Source organism: Centropristis striata, chromosome 2 (genome assembly GCF_030273125.1).
Source record: "Centropristis striata isolate RG_2023a ecotype Rhode Island chromosome 2, C.striata_1.0, whole genome shotgun sequence".
NCBI lineage: Eukaryota > Metazoa > Chordata > Actinopteri > Perciformes > Serranidae > Centropristis > Centropristis striata.
The window spans coordinates 17,300,874-17,327,560 of NC_081518.1; the positions used below are offsets into that span (position 1 = coordinate 17,300,874).

Sequence of the window (26,687 nt, forward strand, 5' to 3'; positions counted from 1 at the left end):
CTCACTGTTATTTCAGCTACAACTAAAAGTGTTGGGAGAAATTTTCTGTCCTTGGTTGTCCTCGCAAGATCAGCATGATGAATCTGATAGTAGCTCTGAATGTTATATCTCTTGAGCACTGAAAGGTGCAGTGAACACACCAAGCAATTTCCCATTTACTTCTGTAAAGAACATCCAGCACTCTGTGTCCACTTTTCTCCTTTTTGACAAAAGCATTTTCCAACAGCAGGTTCGGCATGAACAGGCTAACTTGACAGTGCTGTGTCACATTGCCAGAACATCAGCAAGCGGGATCTTTAATTTAATCACACTGGATCTGTAATAGTTCATCCAGCCTGTTATTCCTGTGAAGACAGAACCATTGCACAAATGGGAATATTGCATTTTATTGAAAAATAGGAGTTCATGCCTGCTTGTCTGTAATTTTCACAAATTGCAAAGTAATTCAGTGGGCCATATGTTTGACCCCCCTGGTGTAGTGCTGAGATGGATTAGACAAAGGAAATAAAGGAAACATTTATTGTGACCTTATTGAATCTGGACCCAACAAATACCCCATTACAAAAACTAAAACTAACACTAAAACTAGTAAAAACTGAACTAAAACTAACAGTAAAATTAATAAAAACTAAACTAAAACTAAGCATTTACCAAAAAATAAAAACGAATTAAAACTAGCAAACACACTAAAAACTAATGAAAGCTAGCAAACAAATTTAAAAATGAATTAAAACTAACTGAGTTTGAAAACAAAAATTGACAACAAAATTAAAACTAATTTACAATTACCAGACAGTAAATAGAGTTATCATAAGAACTTTATTCAGAACCAGCTTGTACAAATACATTATGTACACGCCCACTTCTACTGCAATACAATTTCTGATAAATACCTAACCTCTGCCTCCCAATTAGGCTGTTATAGACATTATACAGGTCTGTATTGTGTTTAGGACAAACTATACAATTATTAAAAATATCTAAAACCATGTAGGAAGTTTCCTGCTGTGGTTCATAGCCTTTACACTGTGCAAACACCGTTCATTGTGACCAAATTTTCTCATCTTATGTATAATGTGTTTGGTCTCCTGGAAACATGATGTATAAGCACAGGCCGGGAGCAGAGAAAAAGCACCAAGCATATACATGTGTATGATACATGGTGCTTTCTGTCAGCAGACTAATCTGGGCTGCTATCTATTTACTGTGCAGTAAGGCTTGGGAACATTTGAGAGCCTTCTCATTTTAACCACGTTCACTATATCATACCCATGGCAAGCTACTGGCACCCTGTAAAAGCCTCATTGGAGCTGACGTCCGACTGACTTGGGGACTCCTCAGCTTACTGGCGGAAACAGCATGTGTTAATTAAAAACATCAGTAAAAGAACAAGCTGAGTTGTGTTTGAGAGGACATGGATTGACCACTAGGGACAGCAAACAGTCTTTGAGCAGCTACTCTGTCAGAGATCCCACAGTATAATAACCATTGCTGCAGTTGTTTCCAGGCCAACCAAACAAGCTGCAGCTGAAAGTGTTAAAAAAGACAAAGGAAGCATTGTACAGCAAAGTGAATGAACGATCCAAAATCATCTTCCATGTTATGTTGAATGTGCACATGGTTGGCTTCTGTCTTCTATATCATATCCAGTACATGCTGCATCATTTCCTGTGAATCCCTTGTGCAGTCTAATGTGAGCACTGTGATGGAAAGGCAGACCAGCAACAGTAGAAGAGAAAGCTTTTTTTTTCTTCTTCTGAGGTACAGATGCTGTTGGGACAGAGGTAAATCAAAGAACACGCTGTATAAAGTCAGAATGAAGCTTCAATTAAAAAAAGTGAAAAGAAGAAATAATTCTTCTATGTGTAGAAACCTGCCATAAGCATGTGGTTTTGATGTCAAAGCTGGGATCCCCTGCTCTGTTGCATAATCTAGCACAGACCCAGATGTGACAGGATGGGAGCTGCTGCTGGCATGCACATTCATATGGCACAGTTCTAAGAGGAACACTGAGTTCTGAGTGTCATCTTCAACCGGCTGTTCCTGGTAAAACACAGCTGGCTCCCAGCACCAGGTCCTTTTTAAAAAAAGAGATTTGTCCTTTAAGAATGCCCTGTCCACAATGCTGAAGACTGCGTTAGGTAAATAAAGGGACGCTGAAATAGACGAACAGAATAAACAGTGGACTGCAGCAGCTGAAATCAGACACAAACAAACAGTCCACCACATGTTGAGCTGAATTCCAGTCATACCAAAGTGGCAAAATATGAAAATGTAGCCAACATTAAAACCCCAGTGCATTAGTAAAGTTTAGATGTGTGACTCAGGGAGAGGAATTGTCATGTCTGCTGTGGGTATACACATGTATCAAGTCTTAACTTATAATTTGTACTGGAGTATGTAGTGAGGGGACCTAACCACTGTGCACAGCTGGAGACTGAGCCCTTATGGCAGACCTCCTCCCTCTTTCACGTTGCCCTGATTTCAGTATTCAGCAGCCCCCTGCTCTGAACACTGGCAGTCTGTCGGTGTGTATTCCCCTCGGCTCGCCCTCCATACAGAGCTGCGATTCTGCACCTCGCCGAAGCAGCACAACAGCTACCTTCTTTTCCTCATGCTGGTCTCCAAACGGCCAAGCTCCTCGTAAGACTGGTAGAAGACTTCCAGCTCGTGGCAGCCCCAGCCCCTCCAGACACACAGGCACCACTCCATGTTTTCCTTATGAAAGCCACATACAACTGTGTCCTTTGCCACCAGTGCTGCCTCCTCCAGGATTCTGGGAGAACAAGAGAGAAGAGGGAAGAGAATTGAGGGACACACGATGCATCTACAAGGGAGAGAGAGGAATGCATTGCAGGACTGAGCTAAAGTTAGTGGCACATCCCTGTGCACTGTAATTAGCTCTTCCTAGAAGCTAGCAGGCAATTCAAGGAGGCGGTTCCCTGGAAAGCCAGGGAGGATACTGGATGTACTGTTAACACTGAACTACTGCTTGTCTAAGTGCTGCTAAAGAAGTTTCAGTCTCAGTTTCTACACCGCTCTGCTCCTAAACGTAAAATAGATCAAAGAATACTGTTTAACCCTCGTGTACTCCTCCTGTCGACTGTACACCTGTAGTCCTCAGGGGTCAAACAGGACCCCATGACATTAGACTGTTTTAGGATATGTAGAAAAAAAAATTATTACCAACTTTTTTTTAACCTTTAATAACTCATGACCAAAAATGTATATATAATTTTGATATTTTTTCATTATTATTGGTCAATTTTAGTCAAATATACATAATTAGGCCTCATTTCAAGAGAAAAAAAGTAATAAAACCTGAATATGTTTTTCAATAGTAATAGTGGAACACACACACACACACACACACACACACACACACACACACACACACACACACACACACACACACACACACACACACGTTTTTATGACTCTTTTTATGATATATTAGTTGCAATATGTATAAAACCTTTATTTAAACATAGTGGTCCTCATTCATCAAACAAGGGTACGACAGAAATGAGCGTAAAGTGGGCGTACGATCATTTCTACTCAAGGCTCGACATTTATCAATTTGGTCATGAGTTGCCTTAAAAGGTGAAAAAAAAAGTTGGTAATTTTTTTTCTACATGTCCTAAAAAACAGTCTAATGTCATGGGGTCCTTTTTGACCACAGGTGTAATTTTTTTTAAACATCTAAAAATGAACAATGTTTTCAAAACATAAGTTTCACTAAAAGTTGACATAACCTACTACATGGGGTCCTTTTTCCCCCTGAGGTGCTATAAAAATGTATAAAACACATAAAAATGTATGAAGAAAGTTGAAATTTATATTACGTATAAAGGATGCAGAGGGGCCCATATGCTGAAAAATTCAAGCAATTCTATGAAAGTTAACCTATCTTAATCATATGTTGAAAATTATTTTGGGTCAAAAAGGACCCCAAGAGGACAGGAGGGTTAAGAAGAGGAATACTTTTTAAACTCAGTTAATTTATGAAGCCTGTGGCACAAAGCATTCTGGGAGAAAGAAGATCTTCTGGGGACACTGTATCCAAAGCTCCACCACCCATGTATCATGCTGAACAACCCTGAATTATCTTCTTTCATTGTTGTTTCATCTTTCTGAGGTGTATCATTATCCTCTCCGTGTTCTGTGATATACAGCCTCCTGCTTAAAACTACAGGTGAAACTGCCAGAGACATCAAACCCACACAGAACTTGGCTTTAATACATTTGTACAGGAGTAAATGTGTCTAGTCAGATCATGTTAGAGCAGTAGTTCTTCAAGCTTCAAGCCAGAGACTCCTTGGAAAGTAAAAACTTGCTACTTTGGGATTTGTCAGAAAAGACACAAAATTACCCAAAAAAGAATCAAATTGACCACAAAATGATCAAAAAAAGACAAAAAATGACCCAAAAAATACATAAAATTAAGCAAAAAAGGACTCAAATTGACCACAAAATGACAAAAAATAACCACAAAAACACACAAATTAGCCAAAAAAGACACAAAATTACCAAAAAACAAAACAAATTGACCACAAAATGATAAAAAAAAAGCCACAAAATTAACAAAAAAGACACAAAATTACCAAAAATAGACACAAAATGACAAAAAAGACACTAAAGGGCTAAAAAAAAACCACACAAAATGACAAAAAAAACCCATACAAAATGACCAAAAAAACCACACAAAATGACCCAAAAAAGACATGAAATGACCAAAAAGACTAAAACACATTAACACATGAACACTACAACACAGTGGAGACAGAGCTGACTTCCAAAATGATTTGGCGACCCCCAGAAATCATCTCGCGACCCCAAGGTTGAGAATAGCTGTGTTAGAGAAGAACACAACAGCAGCTGTGTGATGTGAGTGAAGGCCTGCAGGCCTGCTGACCCCTCCCATGACCTGAGCCATCACCTTCCAGCGTGTCACTATGCTACAGGTGCACCATGTAATAACTGCTTATTAAGGCTCCTGTTTCTGCTGGCCCTTTATTGCATGTTGCTTAAAGGCCAGGCCCCTTTGTGGACGCTCACACAAAAGTCCTTTCTGCAAAGGAGCAGCTGCTGGCTTCTTCACAGAAATAATTACAGACTCAGCCTAGCCCCAGAAGTACATGATGAAGGATCTTGTTAATCTTTATTGAAGCTGCATCAGTAAATTCATAAATAGCTCTTAGGCCAGCGGTGAATGGTTTCAAGCTGAAAATGAGCTCCAAGCAGGTGGAAGGAAACCACTTTAGAACTCACCATGAACCGTCAGTGTTTCAAAGAATGTATTCTGAGTCCAATTCATATATGAAAAGAAGATCAAGCCAATTTGAGACAAAACAGCCAGTCAAAGTTGTTAAATTATAGATACATTTACTCTGAAGCCTAACCCTGAAGAAAGATGTAACATAACTAGACCCAACATCCACAAAAACACACACACACACACACACACACACACACACACACACACACACACACAAGCACACGCACACGCACACACACACGCACGTTTATATTTTATGATTTTCTTTTACAATTTTCTTGAGTTCTCTGCTCTGACACTTATTTCTACATGTATTGATGATGTAATATTTATGCTCAGAAATCATGATGATTTATTTGACCTTTGACCCCAAAAATGTAGTTACTGTACTCTGGTTTTGCTGTAAAATGTTCTAATAGTAATGCAAAAACAGAGAGCAGTAACTATAATGTTGTTGTTTCCTTTCAGCTTTTATATTTTGTTTTCAGTAAATAAACAATTTTGAATGGAATTTGTTTTAATAATAGTAATGTTATATTTTAGTCTTAATATAATTTTATCTAACTTTTTTTACTTACTCACTATCTGTATAATAATTTCCCTATCAAATAAATTTATAATTTTTGTTATTCTTGTCTTCACTATTCAACAAAATGAAGAAATACAAGGCTACACTGTATCACAGTCAAAGCAGACCACTTACACGGTCTGCTTTGGTTTTATGCTTAAATTCGTGTATATATATCCAAAGTAGACTGTTCTAAGTGTAATTACTGCTTTGGTTTTGAGTTGGATTTTGTAGTTGCTGCAATTTTTACATCATTATTTCTCTGTAATAAAGTAAAATTGAAATCTAAAACTTTTTCACAAGTGTACTGAATCGTTAGAATCAGTTAATTGAAAAGACACTTTAGCAGTGGTCAAATTCAAGCATTTTTCAAGAACTTTCAAGATCCATTTTCAAGCTTTTCCAGTATCTTACACCTGTTGTAAGTTGCATGTTTTAGATGAGTACTTACATACTAAGAGGGGGAGACTTCACTAAACCACAGCAACAGTGATGGTGTTACCTGTGGAACAAACTACCTGTAGATCTGAGGTCTGCCCAAACAGTCAGCTCCTTTAAATCAGGACTAAAAACACTATTGTTTACTGCAGCGTACTCTTAACTTTAACACTTATCTGCTCTACTCTACTGCCCTTACTTTTTAACTACGCAATGTTGACTTGTGCTTTTTATTATTTTATCTTTTTTCTTGTCCTGCTGTATCTTATTTTATCTTATTGGGATTTTTATTTATATTTCCCTGTTTTAATTGACTGTTTTTACTGTTTTCAATGTTTATATAAAGTGCTTTGAATTACCTTGTGTTGAATTGTGCTGAACAAATAAACTTGCCTTGCCTTGCCTTACACTTTTAGGAGGAACGGTCTTCATTTCAGATAGGCTACTCATTATTTTCATTATTATACTCAAACCTTGAAAATACATTTAAATTCAAGCATTTTCAAGGAATTTCAAGCACCCGTACGAACAAATAATTCATGAACGACACAGCACTAATGACTGACTAATGTGCATTAACACCAGATTTTTTCAGTGCACACACAGAATGGAGGAGATATTAACTGAATTTAACATAAAGTGTATTGGATTCAAATCACAGACTGCACCTTTAAAGCAGATGCAAAATAACTATGCATTAAAAATACACAATAAATATTTATATTCTAAACTTAATAAACAGTAGTTTCCTGTTTCTTTTTAAATGAAGAGGGCCACTGGTGGGTTGTCAGACTGTTGGGTAGAGATGTAAACACCTTGAGATGTACCATGACATTTTACACAAATATACAGAATTTACATCCCAGTTCCATGCAACTACGCAAAAGAGATCAATTATCTCCATGTCTCAGGTATAGTTAATAGCAAGAGCATGTTGTTTAAAGAGAAGCTAGAGAGCTAACAGATCTTACCAAACTGGGCAGCTTGGTCCAATCAGATCAGAGCTTTACATTTAACCGAAAGCACCAAAGCATGACTTCAGACGTTATAACAAAGCAGCGTGGAGCCCTACTGTAAATTTACCTCTAAAGTTCTGGCTGTAAACTCCATGAGGCCAGTTTCAGTTTGATGATGATATACCAAGTACAACTGGAGACAAGCTCAAATATATTTAGTATAAAATGATAGAACTGGATGTAACCCTCTTATATGTTATATTTGACACCTTTGCTCACATATGCAACATTTAAATGTTTTTATTGAGCATGATAGTGTTTTGAAAGTAAAAAAAGATTCAAAATCACATTTTATGTTGGACTTAAGGACTAAAAAGACACAATATGACTAAAAAGATACAAAATGACTAAAAAAAGACACATAATGACAAAAAAAGACACAAAGTGACCAAAAAAAAATACATAACAAGACACAACATGACTACAAAATGACTAAAAAAAAGACACAAAATGACTAAAAAGACACAAAATGACTAAAAAATACACAAAATTACCAAAATTGTTACACTAAACACACAAGACACAATTAAAATAGAGTCACACTAGAATAATAACCAGAGTTGGATGACAGGATCACACACAATCACAAGATCTTTTTGGTTCAAAATGTTGATCCAGTAAGTCAGAATAAAAAATCAATTATTATTAGGTCATATAGGGTAGAGGTTGTGCTGAAAAAAAAATACCAACATGGCATTTAAACATCTTGTGTGTGGTGTATACAGGCAGGATGAAAAGGATTAAAAAATGGACTAAATAGCCCAAAACTCCATAGAGTTAAAGGCACACTGCTTAATTACTTTAGAAATTCTCGGAATGAAAAGGAAAGCATGAATGAATGTTTTCAAATGAACACTGAATACTACTGCATCCTTCACATCACATTTCCTCAAAATTTTTTTATCATCTTAAAAATAAAAGTTTTGTGATAAAAAAGTAAAAAGAAAAAATAGTTAGTAGGGACACCGTCTCAAAAGAAGGTAAAATAGTGGCTCCGTAAATAAATAGGTGATACCATAATTGTGTTATGGATTCAATGTCCTGCAAGAATAAAGCAGTGGCAAAACAAACAAAGAAGTTTGCACTGCCTTAAAGCCTCCATCATGTTTAAGCTTCATGTCTCCTAACAGGAAAAAGAGCTCACTCACCCCAAAGAGGAACATCCAGGTGGACTGAGGACAGCAATGACACGTCCCCTCAGCTGACTGTCCTGGAACTGCATCTCAATGACCAACATATCTCCTCCACGCCTGACACACACACACACACACACACACACATTTTTATGATTCTTTTTATGATATATTAGTTGCAATATGTATAAAACCTTTATTTAAACAAAGTGGTCCTCATTTATCAAACAAGGGTACGACAGAAATGAGCGTAAAGTGGGCGTACGATCATTTCTACTCAAGGCTCGACAATTATTAATGTGGACGTGAGCGGAGAGTACGATAGGATCTCAGTCTGCTCTATGCTCGTGTACACAAATCTGAGTCAGTGTGAAGTCCACACGTCTGAGTCTGAGAATTGATCTTAGACTATTGTATCGATGCCTGGAGCTGATCAAACTCTGTGGTGTTTTGATTTTTAATGGTGACAAAGCAAAACATGTTTAGACTCCATCATTTATCATTAAACATAGTTTTAAATAAATACACCCTGCCGTCGTGAAATCATTTAACCAGAATACTAGCCGAGGATATTAAATGTTGTTGTCTTCTGCTGTTTACCGTTATTATTATTATTATATATATCCTGCTGGACACCGGAGCGTCATCGTCTCCTTCACCAGCGGTTCTGACCCAATAGAAACATTTCCAATCAGCCACACACTCCTCTGACTGGGACATCACTCTTAGGGCGCTTTCACACCTATCTCGTTTGGTCCGGACTTTAGGACTTTTCAGTTTGATCCGAACCTAAATTCCAGGTGTGAAAGGTGCCGTGGTCCGCACCAAAGGACCAAAGTTTGGTCCGACCAAAAGAGGTGGTCTCGGTCCAGACCAAACGAACCAAGGTCCCAACCTTTTGCAGTGTGAAACCAAAACCAACAGGACCAAATGTATACAATGGAACAGAACACGGACCTTGGTTCAGACTTTCAGGTGTGAAAACGCCCTTAGTAAATGTAAAGAGGTGAATAATATCTCTCCATTATAATAATAACAATATTTGGATATTATATAGATTAGCTTTATACATCACAATGTATAAATGAAATATTCCAATCTCACCAGGAGTTGAATGCTCCACTGCTGCTCTGCTGACAGCACCACTGATTTCCTTCCTTTTCTATTTTTATGCTGCCAAACAAAACCAGTTTGTTGTGTTGCAGCTGTTGGACGTCAGCGTTTCACTTTCTGACTCTGAGAAATTCCTCTTCTTTTGGATTAAAACTTGTTTTAAAACATTGTTTACCTCCTTCAACCAAAAAGCTGTGAAAATGTTTCAGTCCGTGCTCCAAATGTAAAATATTCACTGAACTTGTTTGAGTTTATAACTATAAGTACTTTTATTTCAAAAACCTCCGTCGCTGCGTATTTCTGTAAAATGTCTATTTCCTCCTGCTGTTATTTGTAACGGTGCACTTTGCTAATAAAGTTGACTTTAGGGGGAAAAATCCTCTTTTTGGCCATATTGTGCCCTTCGGTGTCATAAACTCTGGAGGCGAGCCATCTGAATCAGGTATATATTACATATATATATTAATGCATGGTCGTTTCGAGCCGCCACATTTATCAACAGCCGATCATTCTCACGCTGTGATTGGAGAGAAACGATCGTTTGATAAATCACATGTGAACCCTGTCGTAAGACGAAATATACGCTCAGATCTGCGCTGGTTTCTACGCTCCTTTGATAAATGAGGGCCAATGATATTCATGCCTCAGGTCTGCTGTCTTTGTGTTGTGTTGTTTTGTACCTGGGGATCCACAGAGTTCCATTGACTGGCAGCACAGTGAAGGCCTGCAGCAGACGCAGTGTGGGCTTCACGCTCTCTGCAGGGCCCTGATCACCCTCTGGGCTGGTGGAGACCTGCTGGTCCTGCTCCCTGCTCATCTCTGTCCCATCTGCAGCTGATAGCACGCTGCTGTGGCAGGCTGATGAGGCCAGGCCTGCAGTGCTGGAACAGTCAGAGCCCATAGTCTCCATAGAGCAGTTGGATGAGATGGAGCAGTAGTCTGTGAGAGAATCCTGGTGCTGGATGATCTGAGTGCCTGCCTCATCACTGTACATCAATGTCACTTTTCCATTAGTCCATTCCGGCTTCTCTTCTTGGTCCTGGGTTTTGAGGTCATTGGTTGTCTCTGCAGTAATGCATGCTGGACGCTGCACAGTGAAGACGTCCCGAAGAGGATTGCAGTCGCTGCAGCTAAAACCATGAGATGATGTCAAAATCAGCCAGTCAAACAAAACAATCATGTTTCAACTCAGATTTTTCTCCTGCTCTAAGGATGAGGAAGGTCACAGACTGTTCTGTTTTGCTCACACACTCAGCTCGATAGATTAACAGTGTCTTAATGGGCATTACAGACCACATAAGGAATGTTTCCAAACGTCCTGAACAAGTAAAGAAAACTGTGTAAACCTAAAGAAAATCTAAATGTTATAAATGTTCAGCAATTGTAAATATGTGCATATCACAAGCTAAACGTATCATTTCCCTTAATTGGAAAAATATTGATGGACCAAGAATTGGAAGATATATGTATGTGTGTATGCATATGTGTATATATATATATATATATATATATATATATATATATATATACACACACACAAGTGTGTGTATTTATATGCAAGGCCTAAGGACATATTGTATACCATTTTCAGGTTCTTATTGCTATATATACTATTTTTATTTTATATTTTTTTACTTATTATATGTATGTATATATTAACAAAAACGAATTGAAAAAACATTTTTATTAACTGAAATAAAATAAAAACGAGAGTTAAAAAAAAAAAGATAACTAACTGAAACTAAAATATAGTGAAAATGTCCCTAGTTTTCCTCTTTGTCAACTTTTTTCATACGTAAACCTTTTTGGTTGATATGAAATCTATTTAATCTATCTGGTTTTATGACTTAATAACCTTATTGATGCTGAGCTTGATGCTTATTGATTTGTCTGATGGATCAGACAAAGGAAATAAAGGCAACATTTATTGTGACTTTTTTTAATCTGACACCCAACAAATACCCCATTACCAAAAAACTAAAACTAACACTAAAACTAATAAAAACTAAACTAAAACTAAGCATTTTCCAAAAATAAAAACTAATTAAAACTAGCAAACTCACATTTAAAAACAAATCAAAACTTGTTTTTTTGAAAACAAAAAATCACAACACAATTAAAACTAAAACTAGGACTGCAAGCAGTACTGAACGGGCCCTCGCAGTACACGCGTGTCGGGGCAAGCTGCTGTCGAGGGGAAGATAAATAAAATCTTCAAGGGTTATCCTCAGAAGGGCATTGACAATAAGTATACCAAGTTTGGTGTTAATCCGACCAACCAATTTGGAGATATAAAATACTTCAATTTAAAGAGCGCCACCTAGTGGTCATCGCCCAAAATTTTGCAGCGAGCCTCAGGGGCTCATGGGGAAGTAGTAACCCAAGTTTCATGTCATTCAGACACACCAATGTGGAGATATGCAACACAAATTTCTGTGTTTTGTGTTGATAATAGCGCCACCTGCAGGAAGTTGTTATTTAATAACTTGAGTATTCTTTGGGTTATCAAAATTATTTTAATAACGTTTTGTCATGAGGGTCCATAGATGCTGTGTGCAAAGTTTGATGCAAAATAATGAAATTGCCTAGGAGGAGTTCGAAAAAGTAGGTTTACGACATTTCGCAAATTTGCGAAAAAAACAACCTCTAGGCGAAAATGGGCGTGGCCTATATCATGAGATTCAGCACAACTCAGTGAACGCGTGGATATAAGGTTTTTGAATGTGCGATAAAGTATGTGGGAGTTGTTAGCCAAAACGCACTTTCCTTTATTATAGCACCACCTAGTGGTGGAAATTCAGGATGACAATAGATTATAACATTTTTCGCCAGGTGTTCAAAACTATTATAACCTTGCTCCACTCACCAGTACTTGGCACAGAGCTGGTAGGAGGCAGCGTGGTAGAGCAGCAAGGTGTTGATGTGGTCATCCAGGGTCCAGACTGCCTCCTCTCCCCATAATACGAAACTGGTTGTCATGGATACGATGGAGGAGGGCGGGTTGTAGGGCTCGAGCCTTCGAACCGCCTGAAGACTCAGACAGTCAATGACCAGCACGCCTGGACCGTTGGAGAACCATAACTGATAACCACCACAGACAGAGAGAGGGACAGGAACAGGGGCAGGGACGAGGACAGGGACAGGTATAGGTACACGGACAGGGACAATGAAAGGTAAAGGTACAGGGACAGGTATAGGTACACGGACAGGGACAATGAAAGGTACAGGGACAACACAGTGAGCTTCATGTCCATTAAGGGCTGTGGTGTATCAAAGATGACATTGCTGATGGAGTATGTGTTCACCTGGGAACCGCTGCTGACCAGGACCATGCTCCTGACTGGGTAGGGTCTCTGTCTGGGGTCTGAGTCCTTCAGAGCAAACACCGTCTTGTTGAGGGTGTGTGCACACAGGTAGATCTCCCCCTCCACAGGAAGGTCCTCCACCAAGCTGTACACTGCCACCAGGCCGTCAGACATCCCCGCAAACACTCTGGCCAGGCACTGAACAGGTGAGGGACACTTTCATCATCAGCTGACACTCCAACACTCTTGCAATCAAATGTTGTGTAGGGCTGGGCGATATGGACCAAAAGTCATATCCCGATATTTTTAGACTGAATATCTATGTACAATATATATCCAGATATTTTTATCGCAAAGTGAGAGCAAATGTTCAGTCAAAGTCAAATATGACATGTCACAAGTAGTATTATTGAAGCAGGATTAGCTTTTTAAAAAAATATAAGCTCCATAAAGCTGTGAAATAAAATAGGCCAATTTTTTTCCAGAAATAAATATATTTATATGAGAAAAGAATAACAAACATTACAAAATAACTAAATATGACAAACCCTAATAAGGGCAGCATTTATATATAAAGAAAGAAAAAAATTGAACTATATCGATATCGTATGTGATATGGTCTAATTCCATATCACATTTAAAAATATATCTATATATCTTTTATATCGATATATATAGCCCAGGCCTATCTTGTTGTCTACATGTAGTTCCAGAGGCCTCCTCACACTCAGTTTCCTGCCTCTGAGTATTTCCTGCTCTACTGTGACATGTGTATCTCTGTACTATCAGTCTATTATTATACTATTTTACATTTAAATTGACTGTTGTTGCTGGCAGCCCTAATCCATTCCATAATATCAAATAACTACAGATTCACACCAAGGTTATAATAGTTTTGGATTTTTCATTAGTTTTAGTTTTAATTTCGTTGTGAATTGTTGTTTTCTAATTCAGTTAGTTTTAATTAGTTTTTAGCGTGAGTTTGCTACTTTTAGTTTAGTTTTTAGTTTTTGAAAATGCTTAGTTTTAGTTTAGTTTTTATTAGTTTTAGTTTTTTTGTAATGGGCTATGTGTTGGGTGCCAGATTCAAAGAGGTCATAATAAATGTTGCCTTTATTTCCTTTGGTTTATCATCTCAGCCCCAATAAGGTTATTAACTCTTACAGTTCTGGGTGTTTTGAAATATTATTTGGAGTGTAAACATCCCAGTCTCAGTAAACATATTTACCATGTGTTCCTGAAGGTTCACTAACCAGCAGCTGTTTAGTTGGAGCTAAATAAATACATTTCATATCAACCAGAAAGGATTATGCAGTGTTACATTTATTCCGCTGCCACTGCTGGATTTTAAGCGCCGCCGCAAAAAAACTGTGATTTGTAATATCATGATTGAATTAAAGACTTTCAGTTGCACACAGTGAAAACACAACATCCAAAGTTTACAGAGTGTTGCTCCGGCGACACTTTTACCATAATACCTAAACGGTTTGTGCTATCTGGAAAATTCCAATGTTTTCTGAAAGCTGAGAAGTTTCTCTTTACAGCCAACATGGTGTCATTACGGTAATTTCACTCGCGCTTCTCCTGGAAGCCCACAAAGCAGGAATACACACACTCAGTGGTGGAGAAATAGAAACACTGGATTATGTATGAAACAAGTTGACAAAGATGAAAATGAAGGACATTTTCACTATAATTTTAGTTAGTTTTGTAACCACACATTACAGTTTCAGTTAGTTATAGTTTTTTTTAAAAACTCTCGTTTATTTGTTTTCAGTTAACGAAAATGTTTTTCCCATTTATTTTCCCTGTTATTTTAACTTTTGTTATCTATAATAACCTTGATTCACATACAATAAGATGATCATATTTCATTCCATTACAGCCTCCACCTCAACACCACCCTGCTTACACCTGGATACAGCTACACTTCAAAAGGTACCCAAGAGACACAGCAGTTACTGTATGTGTAAGATCAGGTCAGAGGTCAGAGGTCAGAGGTCAGACGTCAGGGCAGCAGTACAGACCATAAAACGATGTTCCCACAAAGGCCTTGTTTCTGGGCTGACACTCACAGCCGTGCAACTGTTAGAGAGACGTTTTAGGGCATCTATGAGTGCAGGTAAGCTGTTATTTCAGTTATTAGCTGTTATTAGCTGTGATTAGTGGCTGTACTAAAACTGTGGACATCCAACCTGTTACTGTCTCCATGCCTTCACTTTGATAAAGACTAATGTCATGCTAAGGAATCCACCAGGGACTGGAGACACATTGTCCTTTCAGACATGGAATATGTAACATTGTTGGCTGTCTCTGCATGTAAGTGGTTGGTTTCAGAGAAATCAAGTATATCAGAGGTGGACAAGAACAAAGTTTAGTTTCTTAAGTAATGTACTGAACATTTTTGGAGTACCTGTGCTTTACTTGGGTACTGATTGATTTGGAAATGTAGGCGATTGATTCTACTACATTTGAAATTCATTTTACATATTGTATCTTGACTCCGCTACATTTCTATGATGGTTCCAAAGTACACCCTGATTACAAAATAGTTGGGATGCGAGTGCATCAAATTCAGAATTCAGTGTTTATTTATACAAAAACAAAATCAGTTTATCAGTTTTAGTTAAATATATTGTCTTTCTACAGTCTTCAATTGAATATATCCCTTTTATTTGTGTTTTAGACAATGACCCAACTTTTGAAGTACAGTTTTGAAGTCAGCGGATTCATTTTCTTCTTGTTTCTAAAAGACATATGCTGTGTAGGGATCTATACCAAAACCTGGAACTAACCAGGCCCTGGGGCTAAATTATTTTAGACTATGGACTAACTGGCCCTGACTACTGATTTTATCACACTGCAGCACACACACCACACAGCACTTGAGCTAACCTGTTCTCTTGCTGGAACTGGGAACAGGCAGGAGATGACTGCTGGACAGGAGAAGTGTCTCTGTGGCTGACTGAGTGGACACATGTCCTTCAGACTGTAGATGAAAACCTCCTGCTCCTGTTACACAAACACAAACTAAAACTCAACTCAAACTCGGCTAAGGATAACTTGTGCATCATGTTAACCACATTCTTAGCCTACATTTTCTTTTTACGTGATCCCATTTTTGTTGCAATTCTTTGCAATGACCAATAGTCAATCATATATACAAACCCACATATATCACATTCATATGTGTCAGCACATCTCCATACACTTTGATGCAGAAATAGAGGAACAGAAAGGAACATAACCCCACTATCCTCTCTCCTCCCCACCCCTGGCTGGCTTCAGATGACTTTTAGTGTAGGAGAAAGAAGAAATAACAAGCAGAAAAACAGGAATAAATGGTGAGTGTGATTTCAGGTGGTGTTGGCTGTGTGCTGTTTACCTCAGTGGCCATCCACAGAACATTACCCATCTTCATCTGACAGCTGATCCTGCTGCCTGCACACAACATCCTCTTCACCTCCACTTGGCCCTTCTCCACATTCACCACGCTGTAGCTCCTACACACAGTACACAGAGATACACACACAGTGACAGACACACACACTTTGGATAAAATCCAAGAAGACTACACAAATACACAACACAGCCTTTGTCTTTTGCCATGCATGTGACTTCTGAGTAGAGATGTTTCGAGTGGGAGTGCATGTGACACGAGGCATCAGACAGGTTTAACAATAACATTGAATGTTAAAGCTTTAACTTGACCACAGCTGTGCATCCACACGGTGCAGCGGTGCAGTTAACCCTTTATCAGGCAGAGAACTATATTTGGTAACTTCAGTGGATATCAAAATGGGGTCCCCATGTCTCTCTGTGAGGTCGTAGAACCACATGGAGTTGTAAAATTTAGAGAAAAAAGTTGCAAATTTACTAGATTAAAGTGGCAAATCTACAAGAAAAAAAGTTGCAGATTTAAGAGATTTAAAGTGGCAAATCTGATCGAAAAAAGTCACAGATTTATGAGAAAAAAGTGAAAAAAAAAACAACTTTTTTTCTCCCAGATTCACCACTTTAAATCTCATAGATCTTTTTCTCGTAGATTTTCCACTTTAATCTCGTAAACTTTTTTCTCAAAATATGACCCCCCTCCCCCGGGTCTGTATGTTTTTTTACACATTCTGGCAGTATATAATATCCTCCAATATTCTCTACGGTTGAAATTTGGAATTGGCAAGTATTTCAATGAGTGCCCTAATGAGGGTTAACAGATGTCATAACTTTGATGTATTCACTTCAAAGTGGTTTAAATAATTGCGTTAAAAAAGGAGAAATCTGAGTAAAGAGTTGAAACAAACCTGTTTTCTTTGTCTCCGTTCCAGAACACAGCGCTGTGTCCCTGCAGCGGGGACAGGAAGAGCTGAGAGTGGTTTCCACAGGACAACAGATACCTGAGGCAGGGGAAGCTGGGCTCCTGCATCTGCCTCACACACTGCATGGCCACTGGCCTCTACACACACACAGACACACACACAGACACACAGACACACGTACACGCACACGTTTATATTTTATGATTTTCTTTTACAATTTTCTTGAGTTCTCTGCTAATACATTTCTATTCATTATTTTTTTTCATTTGCCAGTAAGGAGTAAAACTGGGTGGGTGTATGATAAGGAAGGTTCACATTGTCCCATATGACACAAGCATGATCCTTCACAGGCTTCCCAGCCACATGAACAGTTTTGTTTTACACCCTAACCCGAACCCTGGACCTTTGTGACAGTGGATGAGAATTTTTCAGTAATTTGGTTTATGTTTCTTTATGGGTCCCCAGCTTAAACAGGGGAACGTGTGTGTTGTTTTTTTTTAAATTATCTTTTTATTTATTTTGTAACATTTTAGTAATGTTACAGACAATTAAGGCAATAAGGGAATATTAAAAAAAAAAAAAAAAAAAAAACAGTGCAAAACAAAAAACAACAAAAAGAAAAAAAAATACACCAAATTCAATCAAATCAGTCCATGGTCACAGTTCACACTTCATCCTTTGTGAATGTTATATAAGCATGCCAAACCCTATTATGGGCCCCTATAAGAGGTCCATAAGCGGTCCCCATGCACAGCAAAATCTGTAGTGTTGTTTTTTCAGTATTAACTGAATAATTTTGAGTATGTGAGTGTTGATTTTGGAGTTGTTTAAACACTTGTAGTGATCAAAAGCTCTGCCAGCGTTGTCAATCAAGCGAGTTACATGTTAACACCCACACACACAGTAAGAGGTGTCAGGTGTACACAAAGTGTAATAATTAACACTCCTGATTTTGCTGTGTATCCTCCTGAAGTCATCCCCCTTATTCTTTAGGGCATATGTGCGTTGATCCAGTCTTAAAGTTTCATTTAGGATTTGTTTAAACAAATTAAATGATGGGGGTCTTTGTTGATTCCAGTTGAGCAAGACGCATTTCTTTGCTATACAACGTGTGTGTTTTTGATCAATCGCTACTTATCGGCCAAATAAAATTGTGATAACAAGCAGAGAGGTTCACCTTTTCAGGCTTGGTGTCCCAGCATTCAGTCAGCATGCTGTGGAGGCAGTAGAACTGAACCTCCTCTGGACTTCCCAGCGCTGGACGGATGCCTTTGGAGAGCTTCTTTGCTATCTGAAGCAGGTGGTGTCCCAGCACGGGCCTCCGCCCAGACAGCAGCTCATACAGCACCATGCCATAGGAGAACATGTCCACCTTTAGGTAGTGATGATGAGAGAAAAAACCATGAACATGAAGGTCAGGTTTAAAGTTACAACTAAGGAGGTTTTTAACCCTCTGGAGTCCATCTATTTATTGAAAATAACATTTTATTTACAGTAATAACTTTATTTATATATGATATGTAGACAAGCTGAGAAAGCCAGTTGAAAGTTCAATCATAGCAGCTTTCACAGTGTGACATTTATGCTTTTCTCGACCATTTTTAAAATGAGAATTTTCTTTCTACAATGAAAACTATTATTATTTTTAATTTACATGCAAGTAGACTGTTCAGTAGTTTTATTATTTATTATTTTTTCTGCTGTTTTCGTGTGTATAAATGGTTAAAAAAAAGAAGGTACATTTCCATAGACACCTGCGTCTTTTGTTTGTATTTTGGGTTCCTGGGAGCTTTATACTTTAATTAAAATAAAATGAAAAATCTGACTGATAGCCAAGTTTGTGTGGAGAAAAAGGAGCCATGCATGTGATGTAAGGACAGACTGAAAGATGCTGAACAGAGACAGAAATCAATGCATAGGAAGTTGAACCAAAATCTCCTGGACTTCAGAGGTTTAAGACCATTCAGCCTTAGATTTAAGTGAGAGTGTGGCTGGAGATCTAATTATGTCAGGAATTAAGATTCAATGGATAGTAAGACAAAGATTAAAACTCAAGAAAACAGTATATGTAATCATAATAAGTCTACAAAGTGTTATAAAATAATATATATATATGTAATATAATAATATTAATATAATATAATAATATAAAGGGGGCTTTATCCTGCGGAAATCTACAATCATCACCTCAAAGACTAAGGAAATTATCAGAGATTTCTACAGGTTCAAGCCCCCCTTCAGCCAGTGAATACCTGTGGGGTGGACATGGAGGTGGTGCCAAGTTCTAAGTATCTAGGTGTATACCTGGATAATAAGTTGGACTGGTCCCTAAACACTGACGCTCTCTACAAAAAGGGGCAGAGCCGCCTCTTTTTCTTCTTGAAGCTCAGATCTCTGGACATCTGTAGTGCGATGCTGCAGATGTTTTATCAGTCTGTGGTGGTAGTGTGTTGTTTTATGCTGCAGTCTGCTGGGGAGGCAGCATCACACACAGAGATGAAGGCGGTTGGACAGACTGGTCTAAAGAGCTGGTTCTGTGGTTGGAGCAGGCGGCAATCTCTGTGCCTGAGGATGGAAGCCACCAGGAAGTGCATAAAGCCTGCAATTCACCGAAAATTCCAGTAGGGGGTGCTAAGTTTGGCTGCAAAAGAAATCTGCCCATTCATTTCAGTGCTAAATTTGAAAACTTCTCACTTGATTTATTACCTCAGAAAAAATTTTCAGGGACAACATTATGGTCTCAATCGCTAGTAAAAAATCTTCTTCAAGACAATTTGATGTCAGTAGTTCTAATAATGGTCCCATTTAGAAGAAAATAGAAGATAAAGAATCGTATGATTTGGGGCGTTTCTAGCTTTGATTGACAGGTCACTGACAAGGCGAGCCGTCACCAGGAGAGAAGCAGAGCGTATCCACGGCAACGTGTCAATAAAGAGGACGTTTAGCGGTTTGGTCTCATAACTTTGACCCTTTCACACTATATTTTCACTTAATGACAGTTTATTTGAACGTTTTGTTCAGTAAAATGTCTTGTTCAGCGTTTGGTTGGACTAACAGACACTCCAAGGAGTCGCTGCTCAGTTTTCTGAGGTAAGAAAGATACATTTTGTTTTTGTGTTTTTGCTAGCCAAAACTAACATCCCAGTTAATGCTCCAGTTAATGCTAACATGAATTAGCAGCGGCTTCTCTCAGTCGGGTTGCCGGTGTAGAGATGCGTGTAGTCAGTGTCGTCAGATCCCTCACGCTCCGCCACAGTCCAATTATGGTCTGCTCCGTGCATCGGAAACATGATGGCGACGCAAGATGGCGACGAGTGTAACGCTGAACTCGAGGCTTCCAACGGGCAGTCCACAAACCAATGGGTGACGTCACGGTGACTACGTCCATTATTTATATACAGTCTATGGGTTGGAGCCAGGTTGGACACACTGGAGGAGGTGGTGGAGAGATGACCTGTCAACATGTTCCAGGCCATCCTGAAATACCCAGATCATCTGCTACACAAAACCTTTATGGACCTAAAAAACAGCAGTGGACGGCTCCTCTCTCTCTGTTGCAGGACGGAGAGATTCAAAAGATCCTTCTCTCCTACAGCCATCAGGCTGTCTCATTCTAACAGAGATTCTACCAGACTAACTGGGTTTACCCTCGGGGATAAATAAAGTCATTTTGAATTTGAATTTTTCAATTAAAACTAAAATTTAAAGCTAACCAGCAGAGGGTATTGGGGGGGATTGCCTGACTTTGACTGATGGCTACATTGAGATACTCCACAGAAAAAGAACTAGGGCCTGAACACCTCTCACCTTCTGGAGCTCATTCATCTTATATAGTAAAGACCCAGAGCTCCTTTTCCCCTTAATTGTTTGCAATTGACTCTTAAGAGCATATTTCTTGTGATTTCTTGTGAAGTCCAAAAACCTTTAGTAAGTAAAGGTGAACTCCAGCTTTTCTCCTCTTACTCATTTATCTCATCCATGAAACCCATATCTGCGGACCAAAATACCTGAGTGCATTCCTGTATCTGAGTGCCCACAAATAGTGATTGGAGGACTCAGTCCCAGTGGGACATCCCAGAATAACTGCAGAGGCAAACTCTTGCGCAATACCAAAAGCACAGAACTACTTTAGTGGTGACATTACTTGGTAGTGACTCCAGATATACTCAGATCTGTGGTATGCTATACAATGGCATTACAGGGGGAAAACTCTGGCGTATTCATAGAAGGAAGTCCTGCTGACCTTCATCTGAACTCATTATGTCTGAAGAGTGTGGAAGTGCCAGACTAGACTAGACTAAACTAAGCTTTTATTCTTGTTAGTAAGACAACTGGAATCACTCCAGTCATTCTTGTTAGTGCTCCCCTGAGAAGACAACTCGAGAGCATGTTTTGTATTATTGGAGTTATTAAACCTCTGAAGTCCAGGAGATTTTGGTTCGAATTTGTCAACTTCCTATGCATTAATTTCTGTCTCTGTTTAGCATCTTTTAGTCTGTCCTTACATCACATGCATGGCTCCTTTTTCTCCACACAAATTTGGCTATCAGTCAGATTTTTCATTGTATTTTAATTAACAAAGTATAAAGCTGCCAGGAACCCAAAATACGAACAAAAGACACAGGTGTCTATGAAACAGTAGAAAAAATAATAAATAATAAAACTACAAAACAGTCTATTTGCATGTAAATTAAAAATAGTTTTCATTGTAGAAAGAAAAATTCACAATTTAAAAATGGTCTAGAAACATAAATGGCACAATGTGAAAGCTCCTATGATTGAACTTTCAACTGGCTTTCTCAGCTTGTCTACATATCATATATAAATAAAGTTATTACTATAAATAAACATGTGTATTTCCAATAAATAGATGGACTCCAGAGGGTTAACCTATGTGGCATGATAAAACAGATTATACAGAGTCAGATGTCAAATGAAAGAAGAAAGTTAACCCTCTGGGGTCTGAGCCTATTTTGGCCGTTTTTTGAATACTTTTGATTTTGCCCTTCATGTACCAGCCTTTTGGAAACCTTGTGTTTGCTAAAAACATGCAATATAAATAAAGCGGATTGAATTGGATTGTATATGTCTATGAGCCAATATTGACATGTTGATGTGTTCAGGTCTGGACTCTCATTACGCATGAGAAATTAAGGGCAAATTAGACGAAGAACGCTGTAGTTAGAGCATGTTCCTGTTTCATAGCGAGGAGTTGAAATTTACTGCTACACCAACACTGTTCAACAAAACGGACTTGGCACTTGGTTACTTGGCTCGTCTCCTCTGAACATCTTGAGACTTTTCTAGCCAAATCTGAAGTGGATTCGATGAACTGGCTCGGAGGACATGACCAAGGTTAAAATAGTTTTGGATTTTTCATTAGTTTTAGTTTCAATTTCGTTTCAGTTTTTGTCTTCAAATTCAGTTACTTTTAATTAATTAAAGAATTATTAATTTTTTGGGAAAATGCTTAGTTTAAGTATAGTTTTTATTAGTTTTAAGACCAGATAGATGAAATAGATTTCATATCAACCAAAAAGGTTTACGTATGAAAAATCGAAGGACACTTTCACTATAATTAATTTTTATTTTTATTTCAGTTAACGAAAATGTTTTTTCAATTCTAGTTTTCGTTTTTTATTAGTTTTCATTAACTATAATAACCTTGGACATGACAATCTAAACACCTATATCACATGTTACTTCCTTTTTTTCTTTTTTGTTAAATTGTTTTTATTGTGTGCTTTTAATTCTCTTTTGTTTTATTGTCAGGCACCTTGTAACCTTGTTTTAAAACATGCTATACAAATAAAATGTATTATTATTATCCCCACTATACTGCTACTAGTGGATTAAAAGGAGGTGGTCCGTACCTTCTCATCATACACGATGCCTGGACGGATCTCAGGAGCCTGGTAACCCGGGGTGCCCTCAACCCCCAACGCCCCCTCATGGAAGGTTTGTCGGGAAATGCCATAGTCAGACAGTTTGATGTTTACAGGATCCTGCTCCTGGTAGAGGATACACGAAAGAGTGAAAAAATTCTGTGAAAATGTATGTCTATAGAAAATGTGACACAAGTTCCCATTGACAGTATTTCATATGGCTGTTTCTGTCATGTTAAATTTAGGGCCGGGACTCGATTAAAAAAAATAATCTTATTAATTAGAGGCTTTGTAATTAATTAATCGAAATTAATCACATATAAATATTTTACCTGAGAACAGTGAGAAGTCATTTTTTTCACATGGATTTTTAGTATACCATTGAATAATGACTGAATACATAAGCTTAAGCAACAAAAATATGTTTTATTTTTGTTCAAGTCCAACAGACCAGTGCAATTTTTGCCATTAAGTGTAGCAATAGCATATTTAGAAATATAGTACATTTCAGAAATTCAGGTAGCCTATAGGTAGGTACACCTTCTGTAACAATCCTCGCTAGCTACCACACTAGCCGCTAGCTGCTATATGTTTTGCAGTGAGGTGATACTTGAGGCTGGATGTGCTGCCGTGATAAGTGAATTCCTTGTTGCATAGCAACAGAACCATGCTCTTATCGACGCTTCCATCCGTTAGTTTTTTGTAACAAAATGTCCCATCATCCACGGGGCCAACCAAAGCATCTCATCAGCTTCTTCCTTCATGTTCACTGTGGTTTGTTGTTGTCTGAACTCATGAACGCTAGTTGGTGCTCCAGTATAATCAGTCCGCCTCAAACTCATCCAGTGAGAAACGTTCCGCGGTGCAAAAAATAAGTGCAATTAAAATACGTCAATTTTTTAACGCGTTAATTTTTGTGTAATCAATTAATCTTAATTAACATGTTAAAGTCCCGGCCCTAGTTATTTAATAAATATATCAGAATATTGTCAGTGAATCAAAAAATCAAAAGCATGTGGCTTCTTATGGTAATCCATATACAGACCTCCAAAGACCACACCAGGATGTTGTCAGATTTGAGGTCACAGAAGATGATGCTCTTCCTGTGAAGGTAAGCCAGTCCTGCTGCAATTTGATAGGCTACTTTGAAAGTTAGCATGTGACCGAGGGGCATGTACCCGGAGCCTACAATGAGAAAATATAACGTCATGTTCCATTAACATAAAAACAGGCTTTACGACAAAGTTGAGGTGGGAAATGTCATGATTCAGATCTCTCTACGTGCCTTTGTCTTTGTGCTTCCCCTCCAGCACAGTGTTGAGGCTGCCCAGAGGGGCTAACTGCAGGGCAAAGCAGAGGGGATGGATGCTGATGCCAACCAGAGACACTATGCAGGGGTGCTGCAGAGAGTGCAACATGCTGGCCTCCTGGCGAAATTCAGAGAAGCTCCGACAGGCGTCTGCAGACTGCAGGTGTTTCACCATAGTGTCTGAGGCAAGAGAGAATGGAACAAGGGGTGTTTTCAAATGTGATACACAGAGGATACATCTGTGTCAGAATAAAGGCTCCAGGAGCTCAGATTGACTCTTGTGAAATAATGATAATAAAAATAAAATAAATCGTTACAAAAAGGTCAACTTGCAAGCTTGTAACCACATCTTCAACTCTTAATAAATATACCACCTCCTATCAGGGTTATTACAGTTAACGAAAACTAACGAAATAACGGAAACTAGAATTGAAAAAACATTTTAGTTAACTGAAATAAAAATAAAAACGAGAGTTTTTATAAAAACCATAACTAACTGAAACTGTATTGTGTGGTTACAAAACTAACTAAAATTATAGTGAAAATGTCCTTAGTTTTCACCTGTGTCAACTTTTTTCATAAGTAAACCTTTTTGGTTGATATGAAACCTATTTCATCTATGTGGTTTTATAACTTAATAACCTTATTGGGGCTGAGATGGATCACACAAAGGAAATAAAGGAAACATTTATTGTGACTTTTTTTGAATCTGGCACCCAACAAATACCCCATTACAAAAAAACTAAAACTAACACTAAAACTAATAAAAACTCAACTAAAACTAAGCATTTTCCAAAAAATAAAAACTAATTAAAACTAGCAAACACACTCTAAAAACGAATTAAAACTAACTGAATTTGAAAACAAAAAATCACAACGAAATTAAAACTAAAACTAATGAAAAATCCAAAACTATTACAACCTTGCCTCCTATTAACATTATAGCCTTATAGCTTCATTAGCTGACGAAGACCATGTGATGCAGTCACAGCATTCCACTGCATTGTGACTGTGAAAACGTATTTGGTTGAGAGACTCTTGAGGTCAGACAGTGAGTGAACCAGCATGAATAAACTGTTACAAAATATTATTTCAGTGAGTAATCATCAGCAGCTTCCAAAATTTCAAAAGCTTTCAAAACCCATTAAAGGACCTAAAAGAAGAGCAGCAGAAGGTGTCTGTGTACCTGTGTCAATGCTGATGTTCTGCTGTCGACACTTCTTGAAATGGAAGCGTTTGATGGCTACCGGCTGGCCACGGTACCGGGCTCGGTAGATGATGGTCCCACTGCCACCCTGGCCAAGGATGTTATCGTCCTCCTCAGTGTACTCCAGCTGGGACCTCTCCAAAAAGAGCCTACGCACACAGACACACACAGACGCACACACAAACGCATCAACAACAATCAGCAATTTATCCAGGTTTCCCTATAAACACTCTCTTTACTGCATGTGATTGTTGGTTGAAAAGAAAGCCTGCTGCTCCTCCCTCCTATTCATATTGGCTCAGAGACATGATATCCTGCATGAATCTAGAGAAGATTAGATACACTATTCGGGGATCGGAAATTCTACTCTAAAATCTATTCTAATTCTAATTCTATTCTATAATTATTTTCTATTATTTATTTATTTTCTTCCATGTTTTCTTTATTCTTCCATGTATTTCATCCTTTTGGTTGGTAATCATTTTATATATATATATATATATATATATATATATATATATATATATATATATTACAGTAGTGTTCAATATAATAGCAGTCCAATGTGACTAACCAGATTAATCCAGGTTTTTAGTATATTTTTTATTGCTACATGACAAACAAGGTACCAGTAGGTGCAATAGATTCTCTGAAAACCAACAAGACCCAGCATTCGTGATATGCAGCTCTTAAGGCTGTGCAATTGGGCAATTAGTTGAAAGGGGTGTGTTCAAAAAAATAGCAGTGTGGCATTCAATCAGTGAGGTCATCATTTTTGGCAATTGATTGATGTTTTGTCAATATATATATATATTTTTTTTTTTTTTGTCTGTCCATTTACAATTTTTTGTCAGTGGCTGTACATGTATGTCAATGTTCGGATGTTTGGGCATTTGTTTTGTCATGGGTGGATATTGTACAAAAAATCAAAAATGATCTTCCTGTACAGTGATTGTCTTATACATGCTCTGTCATCAATAAAAAGACCATTGAAAGAAGAGAAAGCCTGCTGCATTAAGTTGTAATAACTTGAGGTCTGTGTAGTAAACGACTGATTTTAACATAAAAACATAATGCTACTCTGCCTTAAAGATAGACTTTAGGGTTTTGCAAAATGGG

General features: G+C 38.0%; 1 protein-coding gene across 1 annotated transcript in view; it reads right to left on the reverse strand.

The window, feature by feature from the left end:
- Positions 1 to 1,909: 1,909 nt before the first annotated feature.
- The window catches only part of lrrk1 (leucine-rich repeat kinase 1), a 92,844-nt gene continuing 68,066 nt past the window's right edge, over positions 1,910 to 26,687 (reverse strand). The window contains exons 26-38 of the mRNA XM_059349715.1: positions 25,548 to 25,717; positions 24,338 to 24,541; positions 24,098 to 24,237; positions 23,041 to 23,178; positions 18,345 to 18,539; positions 17,153 to 17,304; positions 16,237 to 16,354; positions 15,747 to 15,863; positions 12,852 to 13,049; positions 12,413 to 12,627; positions 10,227 to 10,676; positions 8,449 to 8,550; positions 1,910 to 2,776 (exon numbers count right to left, since the gene is read on the reverse strand). Of these exons, the coding sequence (XP_059205698.1) occupies positions 2,599 to 2,776; positions 8,449 to 8,550; positions 10,227 to 10,676; positions 12,413 to 12,627; positions 12,852 to 13,049; positions 15,747 to 15,863; positions 16,237 to 16,354; positions 17,153 to 17,304; positions 18,345 to 18,539; positions 23,041 to 23,178; positions 24,098 to 24,237; positions 24,338 to 24,541; positions 25,548 to 25,717 (2,377 nt within the window). The 3' untranslated portion in view covers positions 1,910 to 2,598. The remainder of the gene's footprint in view (positions 2,777 to 8,448; positions 8,551 to 10,226; positions 10,677 to 12,412; positions 12,628 to 12,851; positions 13,050 to 15,746; positions 15,864 to 16,236; positions 16,355 to 17,152; positions 17,305 to 18,344; positions 18,540 to 23,040; positions 23,179 to 24,097; positions 24,238 to 24,337; positions 24,542 to 25,547; positions 25,718 to 26,687) is intronic.